We start from the raw sequence: 23,145 nt of genomic DNA, 5'->3' as shown, positions 1-23,145 counted from the left end.
CCCTGTAATGCAAACTTGCTGCTCTCATTCCTAATGCAGACTATAGGGGTGCCTAGAATTGAGAAAATTGCGGTACTTTCGATTTCCGGTGAGCATGAAGCACAGAGTCCCGCATCTGAAGAATTCTCCGTGTGCAACTACGCCGTGGCAGGGCAGTAACCTGAAGAGATTCCTTCTGCGTTTGAAACGAAATTGAGGGCGCACATTATTGCTCGGTTTCGAGTGTAATAATGCAACACGGTGCGCGGCGCGCGTAACTGCGCGATCAATGAACACCCAGCTGTCTAATAGCTCGCGCAATTGAGCGAACGTGTAGTACGTGCTCGACGCGAAACGAAGGGGCCCGAACTTGGATTCACGACATTAGCTTCCGCTGCATATGAGCTCGTGCCGGCGTTGCGGGATGTGAGTAAATGGCGTCGTTTCGCGCTTTCTGAGCGTGCACGCCGTTCCGAATTCGCTCGCGTGCCGAGGTGCGATTGCCCGTCGTCGCGGGCGTCGATTGCAGGGCAGTTGGGCGCACGACGCATGCAGGCACTGAGCTGAGCGCCTTTGGTGCAGCGTGTTTGCCGGAGCGCGCGCCGCGAGCACTCAACGCGGTGCCAAGGTCCTCTCGGTCGACGAGGAAAAGAGGCGTGACGGCTCGCCTGGCCGTGAATGACGCTTGTGCGGCGACCGTCGGCACTGTTAGGGAAGATGGCGCGACCATATTCGCCGCCACGAGCCACGGTGGCGCTCATGCATGTATACGGTTTGTGCTACCCAAACGAGTGCGTATACCTCTTCAGTCCGAAGCCGTGCGAATGGTAGTCGCCCTTGTCTTCGACCGGCGCTGTCACTGCAAGGAAAACATCGCGACAAGGGGGTCAAGGACGCCATTCACGAAACGGCTCAGTTAGGCCCAGTCAGTAGCCCAGCCGTCATGTGCGCAGTGCAGCATCCAAGAGGTGTCCAGTTCGAACGCAGTGAGCTGTCGGTGGTTGACGAAGTGCGTTGTTAATGGATGCGCAGTCATCCAGCTTGCTTGCTTGCTTGCAGTCTTGCTCGGTCGGAAGGTTGTTTTGCATTTCATGCGCTGGGTGATTTTTTACGGGGGAAATTTCAGTTGCGGTTCTTTGGGTTCCTGTGGTCCAGTCCTTCATATAGGTCCTTCATAGAGCACTGCAAATGAGAGGGAGAAAAGCGCATTGCATGTGACGGGATTATACTAAATAAATGTTTGCCGTGTAGAATCATTCTCGAAACTTGCCCATAAGCCCTCCTGGTTTTCACTCTGTTCCTCAGCGTGAGAGGCTGCACGTTACCCATGTGCATCTCTTCCCTATCTGTCTCTGGTATGCTCCTTCCATCTACTAACGGGACGTGTCCGGGGCCGGCATGTAGTGCGTTAGCAGATCTCAGTGAACCGACCCATTACGCCCTAATCACGCTCGGACACCAAAGCAGAAATGGTTGTGCAAGTAGAAAGCGTTGCTTAGCATTAAGTACTTTTTTACAGTTGTCGCTTGACGGTGTGTGTTTTTTATCTGTTCGTTATACGCGGACGAGACCACAACTGTACATTCGTTGTAACCATACCTTCGGGGTGCGCCTACTTGGTGCGCACGACGCAGTTTGACGCTGGACGTTTTCTGCCAATCGCCGTTGAGTCGGACCGCGCGCAAGGCAGCTGCCGGCGAGCACGCGCCCTGTGCGGTTTGCTCAGCACGCAGCTGTTGCTCGCGCTGCTGCTGTTGCAACTGCCCGCCCGCGGCGAAAGAGCGTGCCGCTGCGGCCCTGTTGTCTCGGACGGCCTCATCTATTTCGCATCGGGCTACCCCGGCCGCATGACTACGCACTGAGACACTGCTCGGAACAACGAGCAGCCGTTTCCAGAGATAGCGGCCAAGAACTCTTCCTGCTCCGTGCTCACACATTGGATACTGTTTCGATTCGACTGTTGCAGTGGCCACTGTTTCGACCTGGCATGCAGGCCGTGCGATTTTCCAGCAATGCCCTAACCGTTTTTGAATGCGCCGGTGGAGAGATTTTTGGTGGTGCTTCCCTATTCTCGTCTCCACGGGGACCAGCAAGCACGCTGTTATCCAGCTTCTACCGCGCTGGGAATTAAACCCATGGCCTCACGCGGAGCAGCGGGACCGCTTATGTCACCAAGGCGAAAAAAAAAAAAAAGCAAGTGATTAAGAATTGAGTCACTGCCACTGGTATTCGCACTCGGCGTATTTATAAGCTAAGATGTGCAGTTACTTGCGATAGATTCCGAGTATTCATCTACAGCTGCTCTCCCGCTAGCTTCCAGCCGTCCTTCCCTGCCCTCTTCGTCTGAGAGAGAGAGAGAGAGAGCAATTGCCTCCGGTTGACCCGCACCGTGGACGGCAGTCAGCATCAGGACGTATTAACGAAGGCGTGATTCCAAATGTATAGGTAAGACACGCAGCTCAGGTGGAGGTAAGGAGGTGGTGTTTCTGTGTGCGTGTACACAGCCCGTTTACCTAGTAAGCGAGCACCTCTTTCCAGGAACAAGACCTAACCTAATTTGGTCCGGCTAAAGGAGACGCTAGTGCGCCGTGGACACAGTCGTCGTTTAGCCCACTGTCGTGCTGTGGGCAGTGTGAACGTGCGCTGTTTAATTTGCTGCCTCGCAGCGCCTCTGGGCTGCTCTAGTTTCGGCGCAGCTTACTTGCAAACGTGGGCCGGAGCGCTGCAGGACTCGATCCCCCCCCCACGCGGCGTGGCCTGCCCCGCCTCCTCTGTTTAGCGCCTCATCTGATACGCAAGGTTGCGCCCGCTGATGGCGTGGAATCTCAGGCACAGTGGGGGCCTGACCTGGGCATCGAAACCACGGATTTCCATCGATTAATCTGGATTGCCTTGCGTTGAAATCCGTCTTCACTCGAACCTGCATTTTGTGTTCTATTTCAAATACATGCTGGTGCTGAAGCTGCTTGGGCAACGAAATTTAAGGTGTTGAAAAGTTTGTGTATGGTCATTAATAGAGACCGGAACTTTGGGCACGAAAAATGAAGGTTTTAGGCGCCTATAATAAGCACTGATAGGTGCTATTTGGGCATTTATAGGCACCACGTACTGTCGTTTAGGCACATATAGGGTCAGTTCGTATTCACTTCACCAGCATATTTTACGTCAAATTTTGGACTTGCTGCAAAAACAGCAGACAAGTATAGAATTTAATATCTTTGTTAAATTAAGCCACACAAGAGTTGCTATTTTAACACGTTTACGTGAAAAGCAGAGTGATTCGACAAAAAAAAAAAAAAGGAAAGCTTAAAAGTCATGACAAGCCAGACCCATCTCAATGATTTGCGGATTGAAGTTGTGCCTCATTTCCGTGGATAATTGTGTGCGAAAAAACAACACTCAACGTTGACTGATATTACGGGAGCGTGCTTGTACTTCGAAACGCTCCATGACCTGATTCCATCTGAAATATCAGAATGTTTGGTGCTCAGAACCTTCGGCAGTTCTTTTAGCACAGGAAGTCCAGGAATTTGATGTCAGACAGCATGACAAATTGCCAGACAGGAATGGCTCTGTCAGCAACCGGTCCTTCGGGGATGGTGGCGTATCTGTCCTGGACCTTCGAAATGAGCTCGGCATTCTTAGAGTGGTGCCCAAGTTCTAGCTGCGGAAATTCTCTCTGCTAAGAATGTGAAATTAGCACACGAATGTGCTAAGTCACGTTCGAGTGTAGCGTGGCGGAAATAATCGCAGCTGCGTCGCTTTTGTTGTCTGCAATGCTCTTAGTACCGTGCACCGTCGAGTGTAATTGTTGTAGTTTTCAGCCCTTAGCCGAGTTTTTTGAGGGGTAACAATGGGCTCTGGTGGAAGAGGCACAATCGGTGACTGCTGCTTGAGGATACAACTGCAGACCGAAGAAAGATCTTAACTGCAGGTATTTATTCGTTGACAGAGCAGAACGACCTCCTCAGCTCTTTATAGCACGGATGAACCCCATAGATAGTACAGGGAAGTGCAAGAATCCTGTGCAAATTGCTGAGCTATTCTGTTCTGCAGAAGCAGATGACTAGGGAAGCCGCGGGAATAACTCCATTCCGGAACCATGCACCATGTACCGATTATCAATATGAGACAGCACGCAAGGCAATTCCTTTGTTGCTAGGTTTCACGATGCCCTTGTTGGTTACCCGGCGCGGCAAATGACGGCTGTCACGACCAGAGTACTTCAAAAGTGTCGAGATGCTCATCCCTATAAGCTCCGTTTCTCGTTCCTTCTTCGTCATACACGTGCTGCATCTTTCCGTGCGGTGTTCCCGTGAACGGCAGATGAATGCGTACGTGCTCGTGGCCTCACCACAAAACTTTGTGTGTCAGATTAAAACTTAGGTGTGTCAGTTGTGTGTCAAGGTCAAAGAGGCGTCTTTGACCTTGAGTGGCATGTGCGCAGCTGTGTCGCATTCATTTTCTTCGTTTTTTTTTTTTTTTGTATTGCGTAAGCAATGGATGGGGCGCATGGGCATAAATGATCGCCGCTGGGCCGCTGACACAGTGCGTCAGGACATAGACTACCTTACCTATAGACTACCATCGGGAAATTTAACGCCCTTGGATTGTCCGGAGCGCACTTAAATCCCCTCTGTAAAGAAAATCTGGGTGAAGCGCTAAGCTTTTTGTTCCCGTCCGTTCGCGTTCTCTAACATGGATTCTACACGTCGTCTGAGCGAGATGGCACCTTTTATCGAATGCCGCGGACTTCCGTTGATTCTTTCACTCGCGCATGTTTAGGCACCGTTCTGCATTTATGTACACTCGCTAACGCGTGGAGGGACCGCCCATAGTAATGACTGCTGGCGCTCTCAAAGCAAACTGCGCTGCCTCCTTTCCCGGTTCTTCGTCACGCACTTCTGCCATCCCAACGAGCGGCCGTGTCTCAAGCGCGGAGTGGCGGGAGCTGAGCACTCCAGGCGTGACCGTGACGGCAAGCACTTCGCCTTGTGACAAAGGCCGTCCCAGTCTTCTGCAAACGAAGTTTAGTCTGCTTAACCGTGACACATTTTCATCAAGCCCCGTTTTAAACATGCCCCGAGTGGTTAATATTTACCCGGGGCTGCTCTAACTGCCCTGGTGTTGTTCCACGCCTTGCGTCGTGATCATCTGATCATTAATCGCCTATTTATGCCCACTGCCGGACGAGGGCCTCCCCCATTGACTACCTCGCGCTTCTGTCCCGCGCTTCCCGAGCCTCCGTGTTTTCTTATTTCGTCTCTCCGTCGAGTTAATGGCCTTCCCCTTCTTCTGGTCCCGTCTCGCGGTGTCCATTCTGTTACTCTCGTGGCTCACCCGTTGTCGGTTCATCGTACTACATGGTCAGCCCGAGTCCATTCCTTTTTTTGTATTTGAACTATGATATCTTCTACTCGAGTTTGCTCCCTTTAGTAATCCAGGTTGCTTGTTTTATGTCCCTAAGCGTTACTACTACCATTATTCGCTCCACATCGCGTTGGGCGGACCTATGTTTGCTTTCTAGTTTAGTAAGGCGCCAAGTTTCCTCTCCGTATGTAATCGCAGGAAGGATGCATTGGTTGTATATTCTTCCTTTGAGGGATAGAGGTAGCTTACTTTTCATTAGTTGCGAGTGCTTGCCGAATGCAACCCAATCCATTCCTATTCCGGATTTCTTTCTCGTGGTCGGGATCAGCACTGGCCATCTGGCTAAGGCAGTTATATTCTTCTACTTGTTCCAGTATTTCGTCACCTTTGCTGAAAGAGACGCGTTCAGCATGTCTGTTTATCATTAGTTTACTTTTATTCATATTTATCTTTCGCTCCACAGCGAAGCTCTCTAGTTGTATTAGCATTTCGATCATTTTTTGGAGTTCTGCAGATTCACTGAGCAAGACTATGTCGTCTGCAAACCTCAAATGGCTCAAGTATTCCCCGTTTATCCGTAAGCCTAAGTTTTCCCAGTCAAGCGTCCTGAATACTCTCCAGACATGCTGTGAACACTTTTGGTGATTAATTCCCGATCCCTTTCCTATCGGGAATTTATCACTTTGCTTGTGAAGGGTTATCCTGCCCCTGCATTCCTCGTATAAGTCGTCTAAGAGTCTTAGTTAGGTATCCTCTATTCTTTGCTCCTTTAGGGCGCCCATCACTGCGGCTGTGGTAAGTGAATCAAACGCTTGTTGTAGTCTGTAAACGTCATCTAAAGCGGCCTTATTCTCCGCGCATTTTTCTATTACTTGGTTGATGACATAGATGTGATCTATTGTAGAGTATCCTTTTCTAAACCCAGCCTGTTCCCTGGGTTGTTGGAAATCGATGATGTCGTTTACGCGGTGAACTATTACCTTGATAAACAACTTGTATTTAACCGACGGTAGGCTGATGGGTCTTTTAAGTTCTTAAGATCCTTGTTATCTCCGTTCTTGTGAATTAAAACTATGTTGGCGTTTTTCCAGCCTTTGGGTACTTTTAAAGTCCTTAAACATCCTGAGAATCGTTTATCAAGCTTTTCTAGTATTATGTCTCCACCCTTCTCTAAAAGGTCTACGGTTATGCCGTCGTCGCCACAGCTTGCCCTCGTTTCATGGCCCTCTTTAGTTACTGGCGGAACATCGCGAACTAAGCTTGTAGGCTCCGTAGTTTCCTCCTGGTCCACCGTCGCTGGCGTATAGCCTCGAGTAGAATCGTTCCGCTTTTTTTATTATCTTGTCCATATTGAGCGTAATCATGTTACCCCTGTTCATCTGAGTGCGTACATTTTGTCTCTGCCAGTAGCCTTGCATCAGTACCTTCGATTTGAAATCTGAATTTCGTGGCTTCCGTTCGCCATACCTCGCTTCTTTCTATTTCGATTCGATTCTTTCGAAGAGCAGCGTCTTTCTATTTGTTGACCTCTTTCGCAACGCGCTATGAAGGACAAAACCTGTTTTTCCACGCCTCGACTTGTGCGCGCACACCTAGATTACTACTACTGTTTACAGGCCTTGCCCTCCCCCCCGTCCTCTCATTTCTCCGAATGATACTGAAGAAAAAGCCAGCCGGCACCTCTACTGCGTGTTTGCGTTTCCAGTGCGTGTCTCGGGAACGTTGAAGTTGGCCTTGCATCCGGCGATGACCAGCAGCAGTACGCAAAAGGAGAGGAGAGAGTGGCGCTCCTTGGGATGAGTCGCGTGACCTCGCTGGCCGGCGTCCGTAGTTATGCATGAGTCATCCCCCGTGGCTCTCCTCCGACTGCGTGCGCTCACGCGAACCGCGGATGCCCCCGGCTCCTCTTTCCCCGGCCCCACCTGTGCCGCGTTGACTCGAAGAACCCTCTTCCCACCCTCACCTGCCACCTGCCCCTGCTACCGCCCGGTAGCGCCGGTAGCCGTGAGCGGCACAGAAAGTGTCGCGAAAGTTGCCTGCTCGCATTTCGTAACCCCTGAAAGCAGCAACGTTGCTCGAGTGGCTCCCGTTTCATTAGTGAAGCAATAGTGCAGCTGCCAGTGAAGACGCCTAAACGAGCCACATTTCCGTGTACTCAAGCCCGCTCGAGGAGAAGTTAAATATAAGCTGCTGCGCTGTCTCAGCTTTCTCGCCTTGCGTTTACAGCGCGCAGCCTCATCTCGTGCCTTCGCTAGCGAAAGTAATTCGCTAGCGAAAGTAACTATAGTTCATCTCACAAGCTACCTGCAGCACTGTGGAGGCTACATTGTTGTCCCCCTCAGGGCGCCTAACTCACCGCGAAGGAAGCGACAAAAGGCGCTGGGGCCGTGCGGTGCCACTTGCCGAGAGGGGAGAAGGGAGTGTCCTTTCAGGACCCCCTTCACGGCGGATTAGGCGCCCTCAGCGGGCGCACTATTGATAACAATGTAGCCTCGTGCTGCAGGTAGCTTGTGAGATGAACTATAGTATCAGAATGCGCTTGCGAGTTTAGATTACAATGTCGAAAAAAAAATCGCGGACTAATGTCTTCAAACTGCCTGCTCGTTTTGTGTCATTTTTAAGGTGGTTAAATGATTTGTCCGCGCGTACGTTCATTCTTTTTCCTTTTCTTGACTGCGTTGTTTACTTTACTCCTCCTAAAACTATCTTGAACTTTGTTCCTGCAGGTATTTCATTGGTGCGTCGGTGGCTCGTTTCTGTATGCTGCTGTTTCCTTCTGTTATGATAGGACCAGCAGCATCTACATTCCAGATTTCTTCATGATCCATTGATGCTCCCCCCACGTGACTGATGAGCGACGCAGACTTGTCGCCGTGATCGATATTCATGAGCATTAGCAAAGCTGCTTTTTGGTTGAAATTATCCATAATTGCGGCTGCACAAATGTGCGCGATGGACTTGCATTCTCTCGCTCTTTTTTCTACTGTAAAGCAGTTGTGAGGAGTTGACGGCCAAACGATAGGGCGTTTTAGTGGCGTGGCCGTTGCTAAGAACTCTAGGTTTGCCTTTGAAGGGTGCTTCACAGCAAGTATGTCTATGCTGCTGTGAAGCTAGCACAACGGAGCAAACGGCGAATTTATTTGTAGTCGCTGTTGGGCGACGTGGCTAGTGTGTCTAAAAGAATAGAGCTAAAAAAATTTAGGCAAGACAAAGAAGAAAACAAAACACGCAGGACTAGCCCTCGGTCAGAGATTAGTCCCGTCTGTTCTTTCTTTGTCCTGTGTCAATTTTTCGCGCTCAGTTCATTAGGAACGGTGAAATTTTGTAACAGTAAACTACGTCGTCAGCCCAACCTATCAAAAGAGAGGTGAGGTTAACAAAGGTTCGTAAGTGTCTTGGTTAAAATAATTTATTTTCTGTTCCTTAGTTGACTCGCACAGCAGTAGACACTTGGGCGGGAATCCGAAGCTGCAGTTTTCCGCCACGAAGCGCTTCTTCGCGAAAGTTTGCAAAACGTTTCGAACCAACTTGTACCTACATATCTATCTTTCAGTTTTCTGTAGGCACTTGTGCGTCTCAAATCTCGTATAGGGCTTCTTTTTTATATAGGGAACGTCCCAGTCCCTTGCCAACTCCCCTCCATTACTCAAACCTTCACGTCAGCAACTCCCAACTTTTCGTTCGATTTCCTAACACGGGACGTAACGGAAGACCATATTTAATGCTTCCTCCTCCTCCTCCTCCTCCCCCCCCCCCCCCCCCCCTCCTCGGTCGCTGTTCGCGCCAATCTCTTTCTTCCCGTTACTCATTTCTGGCTTCGCGGTCGGCTGCCTCTACGCGGTCTTCTTTCCGTGGGTAGTTGAGCTCCTTGCGCGGAGCGGCTGTATACATATGGTACAACTGAAAGAAAAAAAACACAGAAAAAATAATGAAAAGAGAAGATTGTCGCCATTCATTAAAACTAAACTTTGCTTATCGCTGCAGTGGGGGATGTAATCTATAGTTCTTCGAAGTGCGTGTTTTTCTTCTTCTTCTAATCATTGCACCCGTGCCTGATTATTACACCGCGATCAGTTCGTCACAGCCTTGTGTATGTGCGCAGCTTTCGCGCCCTTTGTGTTCAGCGGCTATTCGCGCGTTTAGCCGTTAAGTGGCGTTGAAGACAGGCCTTCCTCTTTTATCGGGACGCGTCTTCCACTTTCGCCCCCTCGCCGCGCGTGTTGGCCGTTTCTTGGGCTAATTTCGTGCTCGTGCGGCTTCCCACCTGCTGCGGACCGCGGTTCCTGCCTTCCGTTCCCAGTGTAAATTGCGCCTGGAGAACGAGACAGCGGGACTCCTCTTCCGCTTCGGCGACTCGGCTCCTCGGTCGAATACGCGCGCGTGCTGTTCCGCCTCTCCCCCCGTTCTGCCTTTGCCTTCTGCGCCGTCTTTAAATTGCCGCTCCCCACGGCGACCACGGGGGTGGCGGTGACCCAGTCTCGATCCACGAAGTGCCGAGCGCGTGGCTCTCTCCTTGTTGTCAGCAGCGCTCGGCGGTCACGACTTTCGCTCTCTGCATCTCATTTAGTCGCCGCACTTCGCTTTCCCTTTTCGCGCCCGCGTGCGCGGTGCTTGTGTATAGGTGTATCGAAAATGCGAACCCGCCCTGATCAGACGGAGGATGACGATTGTAGGTATGGAAAGAAGTCTCACCGGTTTGAATGCCGCTTCGCGCGTGGCGTTTACTCGGGGAGTAATGTTGAGTTCGTTCGCGGCACTCGAGTGGTAGCCCGCAGGCTTGAATCACCAATGGAGTGAGTGATCCGGAGTGTTTCGTTGTCCATCCTCGCCTCCGACCCACATTACTGCTTTGATAGCTCAGACCTACACTGACAGTGGCGAGATCTGTGAAGCTGTTGCAACCTAAAGTTCTGTGCCTCTGAGCGCAGGCCGAGGTTCCTGGTGTTTTTGTGTGGTGGCTGGGTGTCGAATGCGTTCAAAGCCGCCTCGCGCTGCAAAGGTGCACGCTGAGTAGCTGCCTAACGGTTCACGGATTCACTAACGGTTCAATTTTCGTAACGCAGTGGCCGCTGCCTTGTTCCGGTATTTCTATCCTCACTGACCCTTCTCCCTACGCTCCATCTCCTCATGTTTACACTTGTCGAAACGATGAGGTCTTTTCTCAAGCGGCCTTGACGGGGCAGTTCCTTGACAGAGAGCGAGAGCACGTGGTCGGATTCCCGTTGGAGCTTGCTGCCTTCTTCGCGCTCCACCTGCAGCCGAAGCTTGGGAGTGGATTAGTCGCGGCCCTTGAAACTTGATTCAGGTGGCGTCTGCCTTCTCTCGCAAGGATTCGTGGAAGCTGTCCGTGCGTGGCCAAGTCACGCGCCGAAAATGCGACACAGGGGCGCGCCGCTACTTCTGGTTCCTCAATGGGGCGTGCGGTGATTTGGTGCCCGCTTGCGCGGCACATGCGCGGAGACGTACGCATGCATACACGGACGCCTTCTCCTAGGGCGTTGTCGCTTTTCCAAGGCGGGCCGAGCGCCGTCAGAGACCGGAACGGGTGTTGCTCCTGTTCCTCCGCCTTGGATGCCTTGGTAGCGCGCCCCCGCACGTGGTACACCTTGTCATTGTTTACGCCGCGCCTCGTCATCGCATAGTCGCGCTCGGAACTTGCGGTGGAAACGAGCGGGGCGGACTTGTCACTCTGCGAACGAGCGGCGAACTCCCGCCTGCGCTCGTGGCTTCCGATGAAGGGATGCAGAACATTTGGGCTTTTAGAGAAATGAAGGAGAATTCTTCCCTGGGCTTTTTTTTTTTTTCTTATTTCCCTTATTGTGCAGCGACTGGCATTCATATCCGAACAAACGGCGTCGACCGAAGCGGGTCACTGGTTCGCAGCACGAAAGCAAATTAAACGAATGATAGAAAGGAACCGGGGCCTTGAATGCACCTCTGAGCCTCGATAAGATTGCGTTAGTCCCAAACTTTGAAAATGGGAGGAGGTGCGTACACAGCCCTACAAAAATAATAAAAGGCAGAATTTTAGAGCTCTTAAGTGCCTAAGCCCGTTGGCAACAACCCTCCGCCATTATGTCCACAATGCAGAAATAAAGTATCAATAGCCAGTACTTAAGAAAACCATACACTAGAAAATAGCCGACCTCAGCAACGCGACCCGGTGGGCTTTGTCGAGGAGGCCGCCAGCCTGGAACGGGACCTCACCTTCGAACCCCGCAGCGCTCCCTGCGCTGTCTGCAATCTGCTCACCTGGGCTATGAGGGGAGCTGTGGTGGAGGACTACTACGTATCAGCTAGTTGTTTTAGGCTACCCAAGAATCTTCAACGTGCTTCAAAGCGTTGGTCGACACAGGGGCGTTCTCGTTTCTCGCCTTCACGAAAAAAGCGGCCGCTTTTCTGGCGAAGGCGGAAGTATTCTAGTTCACTGTGGCGAAAGTGTCCGTCCTCGGGCTACCAAGGGCGCCACTGGGCTACTGCGGCTTTCTTATTTTTCGGTTTCTGTTGGCTGGGATAGCACGGTGGGTCAGTGCCCCATATCGCATGGTGTGCTCCGGCTGCAGGAACGTTTTTCTGTGCTCTCAAGTTCTAGAATATATTCTGCAACGAATTTCGGAGCACGTCAAGTACCTCCTGCTGTCCACTCCGAGGACTATTGCGTCTCTAGTGTTCTATGTGCGGCTGTACGAAGGGCTCGCTGCCAGTCTCTTTCATAAAACTGGGTCCCCGCGAACAACATTTGGAGACCGTATTGCGACGAAGCGGGTGCCAGAGTCGCTGGGCAGGAGCTAAAAAGGGACATCAAACAAACACACACGGAAAGGTGATCCGAGGGAAAAGAAAACGGAAGCGACGAAAGGAGCAGAGAAAAAGCAAAAAGGCGTTCGACGTCCTGCTGTCTCCCCTCTGGCAGTAGAGCGGCGACCTTGGTTGTTTGGGTGTTCGCGCCGCGTTTGTTGCCCCGTTGTTCCCCATCCCCCGGTGTTAGCGGGTCACCGACTCCACTGCGGCGCGTCACGCGCGTGCGGTGTTCAGGATCGCCCCGATTGTTCCCCCACCCTCCCTTTCCCTTTCCTCCCCTCTGTCGCCTGCGGTGATGAACGATCGTCCCCCTCTCCCGCTCACCTGTCTTTTTCTCTGGTAAACCTATTTTCTTCTGTGCGCTCTTTAATCTTTATTTCTTCTTCAATTTTGTGTCTGCCTGTTTCACTCCTCTTACCTCCGTTGATCGTGCTGCTTTCCTTGCGCTCTGCTGCTCGCTGGCCCTGCTGCCGTTCCCAGCAGCATCGCGGCTGTGTTCGATTGTTTTCTGACCATTTTTATATCTTGCTTCTAAATCCCTTTTCCAACCACCGTTGGAAAAAGCGTTTTCGTCGGCTCTTTTATGCTACGCACAACAAAATAAATGCGCACAAGCATCTTCCTAAACGTCCATTGGCTTTCGTGCTTAACTACTGAGCCACCGCATCAAAAGCCATTTTCACGCTCTTTCCAACTCCCTCTCTCTAGCGTGTGTGTGTGTGTGTGTGCATGGGAGAGGCAAGTACAGACAGAGACACACGAGAAAAATTTAAGAAGATAAAAATAAAAGTTTACTGACGTTTCAGGAAGAGGACTTCCTTTCTTCAGAGTACAGAATAAGTTGGTTTCAGGGTCATATACACACAGAAAATGTAGCAATGGCGAGGGCAGGGCAAGGGAAGGGAGAGTTTGCACAATTTGGTGGGCAGAAAAAGGAGAGAAGTGGAAGAGGGGGAAAAAAAACGATAACAACAACCTACAGTCACGCGGTACGAACATGAGAGCCAAACAAGAAAAGAAACAGAACGAAAAAAAGACAAACCACGGTGTAAGGTATGCCCACAAATGACCACCGCACAGCGCGCCGCCAGCACAGCTTCAAACTATTATGTTAATGTAAAAGGGAACTTTAACTGTGATTCCGCCAATGTCGTATACCTGCTGGAATGCACCCTCTGCGGCAAACAATGCATCGGCCAGACTGAAACACCGTTCCGTTTGGGGTTTAACAATCACCGCTCTCATGCAAAAACCTGCCCTTCTTTGCCTCTATCAAAGCATGTTAGCACTCCTGGGGCCGAATTCTCTAAAACGACGAGGCGTCGCTTTGAAACGACGGGGTAGCGCCATGCAAATGCATGTGTTCTGGGGTTGGGGCCGTCGCTTTGGGGCTACCGGCAAGGGTAATGACCGCAGAAAAGCGCTGTGGCAAGGGCTCGAAGTGACACCCACTGCCCCCCCGTCGCTTCACTTGTCGCTTCGCGCCCTTGGCACAGCGCATTTCTGCGGTCATTACCCTTGCCGGTAGCCCCAAAGCGACGGCCCCAACCCCAGAACACATGCATTTGCATGGCGCTACCCCGTCGTTTCAAAGCGACGCCTCGTCGTTTTAGAGAATTCGGCCCCTGGGCATTCTTTTGAACAACTGAAGGCCACAATTCTTGAATCCAGTTTTAAAACGCATCACAATCGCGAGGTTCGTGAGTCCTACCTCATCTATAAGCTTAAGTCAGTGTCGTTTGGCATCAATGAAAGTGATGGGAAATTGATGTGTCTTTCCTCCGACTAAAATTTTAGCTGCGTTTCTCAGGATAGTGTTATGCCTGTTCATTTCTTTCCCGCGATGATATTCCCCCATCAGTTGGCGACCCTCCGTAGACGGTTATAGTTTCGGGCTAGCACCGCGTTTTTTAGCACAGTGGCTTCATTAGACCAAGTTTGACCAGAAAGTCTGGACATTCTGTTCTCTGGTTAGAAGGCTGCGGTACCATGGTTAGCTTTGATACTCTGTGCACGCGAGCGTGTGTGATTTCTTTCCTCTCCCCTTTCTGTTTTGCATTGCTGTTTGCTGATATTCGTTGCTGACTGCCTCGGCGTTCCCTGAACTTGTACCATGTGCCGACCAGATGTGTACCGCCCGGTGCGCATCATACACGTGCACCTGCCATCTGTTATCTTTCTTTTCATGACTTCTTTTGACCCTTTAATTTTTTATTCCTGCCCTTTGTATACGAATGTACACTCATTTCCTGTCGAAACTGCCTTTCTTACTGCTTTTGAGCGCGACCCTTGCCTCCCACCAACAGAAGCCAAGTATAGTACTCTCATGTTTCAATCACCTTACTGTGATTCTTAGAACAGGGTGTGTATGGCCAGATGTGCGCCTTTTGCGTGCATGGGCATATCTTCTCTGGACCCCTCTCTTGCCCCCAGTTGCCACGGGATACTGAAAATACCAATTTTCTTGTTAATCTCTTTTTCTTCGTACTTCCTTCTCATGTTCGTACCAGGCGACTGCAGTGTGATTTTTCTTTTTTTACGCCCATGCCAAATGCGTGCAATTGGCATATCTTGGTTTTCACCCGTATCTTTCGCCCCTATTGCCAAGGGGGGAAACGGTAATTCCCTTTTTAATTTTTTTTTGCTGTTCTGTTTCTTTCTCTTTTTTTGTTGTTTTCTCGTTTTCGTTCCGCGTGACTGTGATTTTTTTGTTTGCAGATGTCAAATGCGTGCATGGGCATATCTTGTTTTGACCCCTATTTCACCCCTGTTGCCACGGGGGAAAGGGGGAATTACCTTGTTAATGTTTTCTTTTTTTCGTTCTGTTTCTGTTCTTGTTTGGCTCTCATGTTCGTACCGCGTTACTGTAGGTTCTTATCTTTTTTCCCCCTCTTCCACTTCTCTCCTTTTTCTGCCCACCTCCCTTCCCTTGCCCTGCCCTCGCCCTTGCTACATTTTCTGTGTGTATATGACCCTGAAACCAACTTATTCTGTACTCTGAAGAAAGGAAGTCTTCTTCCTGAAACGTCAGTAAACTTTTATTTTTATTTTCTAATGTTTTTCTCGTGTGTCTCTGTCTCTACTTACCTTATTTTTTCGCGCTTTGTGCGAGTTTTCATGTGTCCAGTCTATATATATATATATATATATATATATATATATATATATAGCTTAAAGGGGTCCTGAAATACCTTCCGCCGATGCATGGATGTACATGTACCCAAATAAAGCAATGTATTTGCAATCTCCTCCCGCAAGAATTATGTTATAGCGATGAGTATTAGCTGAGAAATCGTAAATCAAAAACCGCGCATTATCGTCGCTCCGCGTTTCCTCCTCCTTTCGACTTACTCTCCGCTGTTGACGGCGCGCGAGACTTGCCTCCCATGATGCTGCGCTCCGCAGAGGTGACGTACTTCCGCTATTGTCGTCTGCTACGGGCAAGCTTTGTTGACACCATAGGTCTCTTCGATTTTACTGCACTCGCTGCACTCATTCAGGTAGTGCAGCACTCGTCTCTTCGATTTTCGAGTGCAGCGCGCGGCGCCTGCACTTTTCTCTTCGATTTACCGACGGTGCAGAGAGTGCAGGATGAGTTCACGCTTTCCCTGCACCTCCCAGGGAGGAGGTGCAGAAGCAGACGACAAAAGTGCAGGACCGGTTCTGCAGTGGCGGCGCCTGCGCTGAACTGGCTGAACTCATCCTGAACTCATGCAGAAAGTGCAGGCCAAATCGAAGAGACCTCATGAATCATGCACTCCGCTCAAGGCTGGAAAAGCGAACGAAAAATCTGGCCGCATGTATGCGGCGGCCTGGCCTTCCCGTTTCGCGGTGTACGTTGCTGGCGGCACATGACTTTTTATCGGCGGCGAACTCGCAGCCGCACAAGGAGGGCCGTGCGCTCGTTCCCTTGATGCACCGCGCACTGTTTATCCAAAAAGCGCCGTATCAGATGTGGCCCCGCTGGTGCCGGGTCTTATTTTGCGGCGGTGGTAATTCCTGCCGGCGGCATGTGAAGAAGTCATATTAAATCGATACAGAACCCGTGCACAAAACGCTTCAATCATGTGACCAGTTTAAGGTCGGGACCTTAGACCAGTTCAGCTTGGGGCGACGCGTGGTGGAGAGCGGCAACGTTGGCAAAACATGCTCCGTCGCGGCTCTGAGCTTTCTAGCGCTGGAGCGAGCGCCATTTCTTTGACAATCTCAAACATCGGTTGCCTTGGTAACAAGGCACAAACCGCTCCAGAAGTCAGTTACGGTTGCGTGATCCCGGTTCAGCTTGGGGCCCCACTTCGCGACATGTGGGAACTGCAGGCGTACCACTCACTCCCATTGGGAAGTGCGAGATGCGTTTGGCATTACAGGAGGCGATGGTGTGTGTGTGTTGTGGACGCCTTTGTTCGCGATGAAATGCGACGTTGTGCTTCTGCGGGTGGATAGTGCTTCCCATGGTCTGGATTATCTTTCTCGTGCGACGTACGACTCAACCTCGCATGGGGTATGTGCAGTGTGCGTGGCTAAAAGCCATCGGCTTGTGCGCCAGAGTTAAGTGACTTGCTGTTCGTCCCCGCAAACCGCGCGCGAGGTGAGTACCGAATTTACGACGGGCAGGAGGCAACCCATCCTCTGTCAATTGTGGTTCAGACTTTCAACGCATGTTGTGACGTTGTGTTCGTTAGAAACGCATCTCTGGATTGTTTTGAAGTTGAATAAAATGTATGCGTCAAACCCGGGCATTCGGCTCAGGGCGTTCTCTGCGATTGCACGAAAGAAGTGCCACGGGGCTTCAACGCTTTCTTTATGGAACGTACTCAGGTAACAGAATATCCATGTCGTGTTATGGCCGTGTTGCATTCAATACAAACGGTTAAGCGTTTGTTTTACACTTGTTTCGTTTGTCGTAAAATGCCCAAGCACTCCGCTGGCAGATCAGCCGGCGAGCCGACGCTGAGCAGACGACTCATCTCTTTGCCGGAAGTGCGTGAAAAAGCCGCCCAATAGCAGGATGTCTAGCTCATGACGAACATCTGGGAATCGATGATGTAGACATGTGAAGATGGCGGCGCCCAAAAACACGAAGGGAAGGGTGAGAAAAAAACGACAAACTTTGCAACAAAAGTATGAGCTTTCCGCTGCGCGTACAAGAGTAATACTTGGCACAGAGGACGTTGACGACCCAATCTAACGGTTGCGCTAGTTCTTTTAGTGTGCTCAAAATGCCTTTCAGGGCCCCTTTAACACTCAACTCATCATGTTGCCTTCTGCATTACCGCTTGCATCTTTTTACACTCTGTAAAGCGCTGGCCGATCATGTCTAACAACCTGTAGCTTATTTAATGGCCTATTGACCCTCCAGTAGAATAGGTTGTTTCCGAGCACACACAAAAAAGCGCAGTTGACTTACAGTAAATTCTAGTTGTGGTAAGCATGTGTGGCTCTCGCGTTAAAGTTTATTTGCAGGAAGTTCAAACATACACTAAATAGGAAGGCTGATTTCCTTTTGATAAAGTTGAATGAAACGTCATGCTCTTAAGGTTTTATATATGGCGTTTGTAGTTCTCATTTTATTCATAAGGAACCGGTGTTTGCTGTTACTTTGGCTGGTTGGCCTGCAAAAGCCTTGGTTGCACAACTCCATCCCACAGCTAGGGAGACATTTTTTGTTGGAGCTACATAATTTCAAGGGCAATATTCCAGACACTCTGGAACCTTTAGGTGCTTGTTTGCCATAGAAATATTAGAACGGGTCTGCTACATTGGGGCTGAGTGATTGTGTAATGAATAAATTGTGCTTTTGGAGGCAATTCGCCACTCGGAACAGGCTTATGGGAGTTCATGGAGTTCACTTTGATGGCCATTAAGAGTGTCTCAATCAGGGGCTTATCCAGAATTTCGATTTTGGGGAGTGTCGGAAGTACTCCTAGGAGGGTGTGTATAAATCCCTAGGCAGGGTGCTCGTGGTTGTGGAATCTTTTTGGGGGTGTATAAATCCCTGGTCTTAGTTACTTGCACTATAGCAGTTGACTTGATTGGTTGTGGGGTTTAACACGCCGACACTACACATGCGATGGGGCGCGCCGTAGTGAAGGGCTCCGGATGAATTTTGGCCACATGGGGACCTTTAACGTGTGCCAAAAGCTCGAACACACGGGCGTTTTTGCTTTTCGCCTCCATCAGAAAAGTGGCCACCTCGTGGCACTGTAGCAGTCGAGTGACCACTTCCCAATGCCTCTAATGCAGGGAGTGGGCTGAGCAGCGGGCGCATCGAGCAGCGCTTCCCCGAGCAGGACTGGCAGGACACGCCGTTCATCGAGGGCATCGAGTCTTTCTGCCAGCCCCAGGGATGGGCCCTGGTGACGGCCCGGCGGCAGCCCAGCTTCTTCGTGGCCGTCCTGACAGACATCGATGCGCAGCGCCACTACTGCGCCTGCCTGGCCTTCAACGAACCCGTGGCGCTGACGCCTGCCGCGCTGCAGCGCCGGCGGCCCGACGAGGAGGATGAGGACGACGAGCAGGACGAGCTGGCGGCCAGCCACACGGCCGGGCTCAGCAACGGGGGCACCCTGGTGCAGCACCACTCGCTCATGTACGCCCCCAAGTGCCTCGTGCTCGTCTCCAGGCTCGACTGCGTGCCCGCCTTCAAGGTGACCAGACGGATGGTTTTGTGGCTCGTGTGATTACTGGCGGCTTTGTCTTCCTGTCATGAAGGGTCGCTCGTCTTGTCATTGGGTGGCCTGTTTGCATGTGTAGGGTCAGCCGTCTTGTCATTGGGTGGCCTGTTTGCATGTGTAGGGTCAGCCGTCTTGTCATTGGGTGGCTTGTTTGACGGTTGGTCGGTTTGTCCCCAAATGGCTTGTTTGAATCGGTGTGTCTTGTCGTCTTGCTGTTCGGTGGCCTGTTTGCATGGGGGGGTAGGTAGGCTGGCTTGCAATGGAGTGGCTTGGGGCATCTATGGGGTCAGTCGTCTTGTCACTGGGTGTCTTGATTAATGTATGTGGTTAGCCTTCTTGTCATTGGGTGGCCTCTTTGCAGGTGTGCGAGTACACTCGCTACCTGTGTTCACATTCTCACGTTCTGGGTATTCGCCGATTCCCCTTAAAGGATTGACCCTATTCCGTATTCTGTGCGCTTAGAAAACAAAAATGTGCCAGACAAGAACAATGGAGTTGCAGTAATGCATACTTTTTTTTAGACATATGAAGCTTCACTAAGTTTCTGCCTGTTTCATTTGTACCTGCATGTGTGTTTTTACATTGACTGCCTATGGCAATGTCAGCTGTTTCTAAGCGCAATCAAATCTCGAGTGACATTTCTCTATGACTAAGAATTAACACGGTGAGGCATGTCAACATTCTCAGGTTAAAAAAAGAAGTCAAATGGAGCTAACCAAAAGGAACTACATTATGCAAAGTGTTCTATGTCATACATTGATTAATGCTTGTTTTTGGTGTTGGAGGATGAGCAACAATTATGACTGATCTGTAGACAACGTCAAAGGGGTTTAAAAACGAGAGAGGAGTGCGTTGAATTATGCTCTCTCATTGCTCTTTGTGTGTTCTTCTGTTCCCCCTTGCCCGGTGCTGGGTGCAGAACTGCCTGGGGATCATCTACACTGTGTACATAGACAATCTGCAAGTCCCGATTGAGACCCTCGTGGGAAGCATCCTCGGTTGTGTCCAAGTGCCCGCCCCAGGTGACCGCTCATTACTGGCTCCCTCAGCCCTACTGTCGTACCCATCTCCGTGCCTAGCCCTTGTTTTGTTCATTTCATATTCGCCCTCTTTCTTTGTGCTTCCTTGTCTTCTGTTTATGTAACTCATTGTCACACTGACTGTTCTTATCTGTGGCAAACAGTAAGTGCACGGGGCAAATTTCCCTTGCAAGGCAAGCCATTTAACTCCTGCTCATTGCATAGTCCTAATCTGTATGGGTTAAGGTTTCAGCGTAATGGTCATCACGGTGACACATTACATTTATGGCTCTTTCATGTACTCTTCTGCGATCAGCCACAACAGAGATATGAGGCAGCCTAGCGGCACAAAATGCCCATTATTTCTGACAGCCACCTCACATTGGAGTAAACTGATGGCTGATACCCACTGCAGGGCTTTTGTAAAACATGTTGTCCGGACTGTCGAGTAGCTTGCCAGTACTGTACCTTGCTTGCGGTGATTTTTGGCCCGTCGAGTGTCCGCAATGTGTGCCCCTGGGCCTCTCCCGCCTCCTCTCACTTGCAGGGGGACCTCAGGTGCGCTTCTCCATTGGAGCGGGAGACCGGCAGGCCCTGCAGCCTCCCCTCAGTGCGGTCCTTCCCATCACCTCCTGCATCGTCTACCAGCTCTTCCAGCAGCTAGGTGAGAGGGACAGCCCGCACACTCTAGCGACACTTGCCAATTTGGCTCGGGATTTCTTTGTGATAAGAAAGCACTGTTGACCTCGCAGTACCTCTGATGCGGTCTCTTTGCGAAGTCTCGTGGCTTTTAGTGCCTTGCCAGAGTAATCAATGTACATCTACTGTTATTCGACTGTTTTTTGACACGAGGAGAGCAACAAAGAGTAGCAGTCACCAGAAGAGTAACAAACATGCTTAAGAGAACACACCATGTTTTGGCGTGTATAGCTCGCACTAAAAGTTGCAAATCTTAGAATGGTGCAGGTTATACTCAAATTTTGTGCCAGTCACCGCCGCGCACACTGTCCCATGATGAGTGCTTCTTCATCACAGCCGTCATTCCAGCTTCTCCTGTTATGCTGTATTTTAGCCTCCTTATTATTGGAAGCCAAAAGAAAGGGAAGGTTTGCTGTTTAGTCTTGGACACGGCTTTATCTACGCAAGCGAGTGCGCTTACTGTTCCAAGGTCAAGTGCGGCCTTGTGGAATCGAGAGCCTTTAAGAGAATCAGATAACAGCCCTGGACAAGAAGGGAGATGGAGCTTCTTACAACCTAGCAGCTATCTACAAGTAATCAACTTGGCATACGTGCCTTGCTGTACAGCGGTTATGCATAGGGCTACATTTTTAATGGCGGGTGGAAACACTTTAGTAAACTCAATGAAATTGCATGGTACCCTTTTTCTGTGAATACTGTAAGGCTGCATTATGCAGTAAATTGTGCAGGGAATATGCACAGATGTTTTTTTTTTTTCTTTAAAGAACAGCATGGTATGTAGGTTGGTGCGGTGGCAGGTTATGTACATGTACATAGGTTGACAGTAGCTGTGAATTAAAAGTGTAAACTCATGTTAGCCTCTGCTGACTGTTTGTTGAGGTTCTCATTTCTGGCTCTTTGAAGTGTGTGGGAAAATGTTACCCCTCTGAAATCAACCTTCTTTGACACGCAACCACGGCAGCAGTGGGAGCCCTTTGACGACGGGGCGCTTCTTGTCCCGCAGGTATTCACAATGTTGTCACACTGTTCTGTGCTGCCATGACGGAGCTGAAGATCTTGTTCTACTCTCGGAGCTACTGCCGTCTCAACGATGCCTGCTCAGCGCTCACTAGCCTCATGTTTCCCTTTAAATACAGGTAAAGTGTTTTAGGAGACAGTTTTTGTTCTGGGCAGTACCGCAATTTAGCCACTGCGTGGCCATTTTGGATTTTTATCGTTGTTTGTCCGCCTTAAGTGCTAGTCTAAAACTGACAAGGTTTGCAGCTCTTCCCTTTTTATTTCCCCGCATGAAGCCTGTGACAGTTTTCCTTGCCTGATGTGCAATCGCCCCTGATGCAGCCACGTGTACATACCCCTACTCCCGGCAAGCCTGATTGAGTTCCTGAGCACCCCGACACCATTCATCATGGGCGTCCACTCCTCCCTGCGCAATGAAGTGGCCGAACTGGTCAGTCTCTCTTCAGCCGCCGCATTTCGTGCATGCTGTGCCATCAACAGCATTCAGCAGCTCGAAACTTGCTGGGCTGAGTAATTTGATTTGTCCCCAATTCCGGAGTACTATGCTTTTCCATGAAACTGTCGGTGAGGCTAGTCGATAGCTGCTTGCGGTGCATTGGTATGTCGTTTTCAGTTGCACTTTAACGTCAAATTAAGCACACAATAAATAAAAGTGATACCAATGGGGACATATTGTGATTTACGCAATTTTCAGTGTTTTTTTGTTGCCTCAAGAGAAATGAAGGCAGTGTAGTTTTGAAGCAAAAGGACTGCTGACATTTTTTTTTGTGCAAAATTTAATTATTCTTGCCCAGTAAAGGCTGCAGTGAAATCTGTGCTAAGCAGGCACTAGCTTATAATGAACTAAATACGTATATGGTCCCGAAAGAAAAATGTGTTACTCTTAAATTAAAATAAGATGCTCAAAACTTAGAAAGCAGAGATTTAATAACGCCTTTAAATTAAGGCTGTTACTACTTAAGAAAGCGTGCTGGCACACATTATCAGGCATGAAGTATTCATAATGTTCATATAAGGACAGTGGGGTGTCTTATAACTAAGAGTGCTGTGAAAGGCCAACTGCAACAAAATTTTCGGTCCCTTAAACGCACTGTTTTTCGGTATTAATACGTGCTAAATGCAAAATCTAAGGGCTCAAATATGCATCGCTACATTGCAAACAAAGATCAGAAATTGCTCTTTTCCAAACCGAAACTTGATAAAAGGGCAGCCATTACGGCCAGCCAGAAGTAACTTTAGACTCAAGAATCGAGTGGGTGCAGCCGGCGGATTCTGTGTGTCTTGTCGAAAACTCAAAACATTCACGAGAAGAGGTTGGGAGGGTAGAGCAACCATTATCGCTGAATTGTGAGCGGCAAAGGCGGGCCTATGGTCACCCGGTAAAAGGTAAACGCTGTGGAATTCTACATTTTACACACTAGTGATTTCCCACCCCGCAGCCATCCGCGCTCAGCAAACATGCCTTGCGAGCGCCGGCTGCGGACGGGTCCGTTGTTTGCGGAGACAGACAGAGGCAGGAGGCGGCGAGGGCAAAACATCAATGGCAGCATTTATTGCGAAGTGCAAATCAAATACACTGCATACAG

The 23,145-nt window shown here is 50.1% G+C and overlaps 1 protein-coding gene across 3 annotated transcripts in view; it reads left to right on the top strand.

Annotated features, from left to right (window-relative positions):
* The window catches only part of Sbf (SET domain binding factor), a 94,815-nt gene that overhangs the window by 18,007 nt on the left and 53,663 nt on the right, over nucleotides 1-23,145 (top strand). For all 3 annotated transcript variants that reach the window (XM_077702807.1, XM_077702806.1, XM_077702805.1), the window contains exons 2-6: nucleotides 18,394-18,797; nucleotides 19,744-19,846; nucleotides 20,391-20,507; nucleotides 21,546-21,678; nucleotides 21,881-21,989. In XM_077702807.1, coding sequence (XP_077558933.1) covers nucleotides 18,394-18,797; nucleotides 19,744-19,846; nucleotides 20,391-20,507; nucleotides 21,546-21,678; nucleotides 21,881-21,989 — 866 coding nt within the window. The remainder of the gene's footprint in view (nucleotides 1-18,393; nucleotides 18,798-19,743; nucleotides 19,847-20,390; nucleotides 20,508-21,545; nucleotides 21,679-21,880; nucleotides 21,990-23,145) is intronic.

The sequence above is a fragment of the Haemaphysalis longicornis genome, unplaced genomic scaffold, assembly GCF_048455015.1.
Source record: "Haemaphysalis longicornis isolate Haplotype H1 unplaced genomic scaffold, Haemaphysalis longicornis Haplotype H1 scaffold_3, whole genome shotgun sequence".
NCBI lineage: Eukaryota > Metazoa > Arthropoda > Arachnida > Ixodida > Ixodidae > Haemaphysalis > Haemaphysalis longicornis.
The sequence above is the reverse complement of the archived record's forward strand: the minus strand, read 5'-3'. Positions and strand labels throughout refer to the sequence as shown.